At 58.9% G+C, this 1,426-nt stretch overlaps 1 protein-coding gene across 1 annotated transcript in view; it reads left to right on the forward strand.

Annotated features, from left to right (window-relative positions):
* The first annotated feature begins 1,007 nt into the window (after window positions 1–1,007).
* Window positions 1,008–1,426, forward strand: part of TMEM120A (transmembrane protein 120A) — a 5,622-nt gene continuing 5,203 nt past the window's right edge. Inside the window, exon 1 of the mRNA XM_009697557.1 lies at window positions 1,008–1,144. Coding sequence (XP_009695859.1) covers window positions 1,008–1,144 — 137 coding nt within the window. The remainder of the gene's footprint in view (window positions 1,145–1,426) is intronic.

Genomic DNA, 1,426 nt, shown 5'->3' on the forward strand with positions numbered 1-1,426 from the left:
ACCCGTTCCCACCCTGCCGCTGCTTGTCACCGAAGGGAGAACGCGTTGTTTCCCTCCTCTGCATCTCAGTTTCACCTTTCTCCTTTGGGAACAGCTTTGAGGTCTGCTGATAAAGCGCTCGATAAGAGCCACGGAGGGTAAAACGTGTGCGCGTCAAGGTCTAGTCCAAGGGTTGTTGCGAGCAGCGTTTAATTCCCTGGTGGAGGTGGCACTTGGGCAGCCCGTGGTCGAGGCGAGGCTGTTTTCCAGCTGACCTGGACAAGAAGCAGCATTGATCCAGCACGCTCTCTCCTTTCCCTTCTAAATATAGCGGAAGAATGGCATCTCGCCTTACCCAGGTGCGGTTGGGTTACCGCCGCACGAGGAGCCGGCCGCTTGGCCGCAGCCCTGCTGCGAGTCCGTCCTCTTTGTCCGGCTCTTGACGGGCTCCTTCCAGCTTCTGGGGGTGCTCGGGATGGAGCCCCAGAGCCACGAGTTGGGGCAGCGGCAGGCGCCGCACCAAGAGCGAGCCACTCATCCCATTCCAGTGGCCAAAGCCACCGCTCCCGTGTGGCTGTGACCCTCAGTTGTAGCCCTGGCCCCAGCAGCATTTTTTCCCCCCCTCGAGTCTTTCCTATCCCTTGTGCCGCAGTCACTGGTTTCCCAACTATGGGAGCATCCCCGGAGCGGGACCACGTTGCTGGCTGGACTTTCACAGCCCGCAGCTGGAGGGGAGCCGGACACAAGCCATGTGTGAGGGCAGGACCGGGCTGTGCCCTGAGGATGTGCCTGCACCTGTAGGTAATTCCTTGGGATTGGGGATGGATGTGCCCAGCTGCTGCTTTTGCCCCCACGGAAGCAGGGATGGCTGCAGGCTGTCCCCAAACATGCTTGGCCTTCTGCAACCACCTCTTGTCTTACCCAGCTGCTGTGCAGGTGAAGTTAAAGACAGATTTTAACAGAGTTATCAAGAGATGCCTCCGCAGGGGGCCCAAGGACAGGGACGGCTGGGCAGGCAGCTGTAATGCATGGCAGTCTCTCCCCAGGATAATCACAAGCTGTACAAGCAGAAACTTGAGGAACTAACCAAGCTCCAGGATGGGATCTCCAGCTCCATCACACGGCAGAAGAAGCGGCTGAAGGAGCTGTCGTTGTCCCTCAAAAAGTAAGTTGGTGTCCTGCGACCGGTCGGGGCGGGACAGGAGGGGAGAGCGGCAAGGACGGGGCTATTGAATTCATCTCCTGGCTCTGATACAAACCTTACTGCAGCCTCACTGATAGCAAAGTGCTGTGGAGGTCTGGGCTCACCCAGGCAGATCTTCAGCTCCCCTTTCCTCTGCCCCAGTTTGTGCCTTGTTTGCAGTTCAAAGCTTGCCGGGGCCTTGCCGGTGACTTGGAACTGCCCCGCTCCCCCCCAGAGCTCTCTCCATCCTTCCTCGAGGGTGAG

Source organism: Cariama cristata, unplaced genomic scaffold (genome assembly GCF_000690535.1).
Source record: "Cariama cristata isolate BGI_N322 unplaced genomic scaffold, ASM69053v1 scaffold31773, whole genome shotgun sequence".
NCBI lineage: Eukaryota > Metazoa > Chordata > Aves > Cariamiformes > Cariamidae > Cariama > Cariama cristata.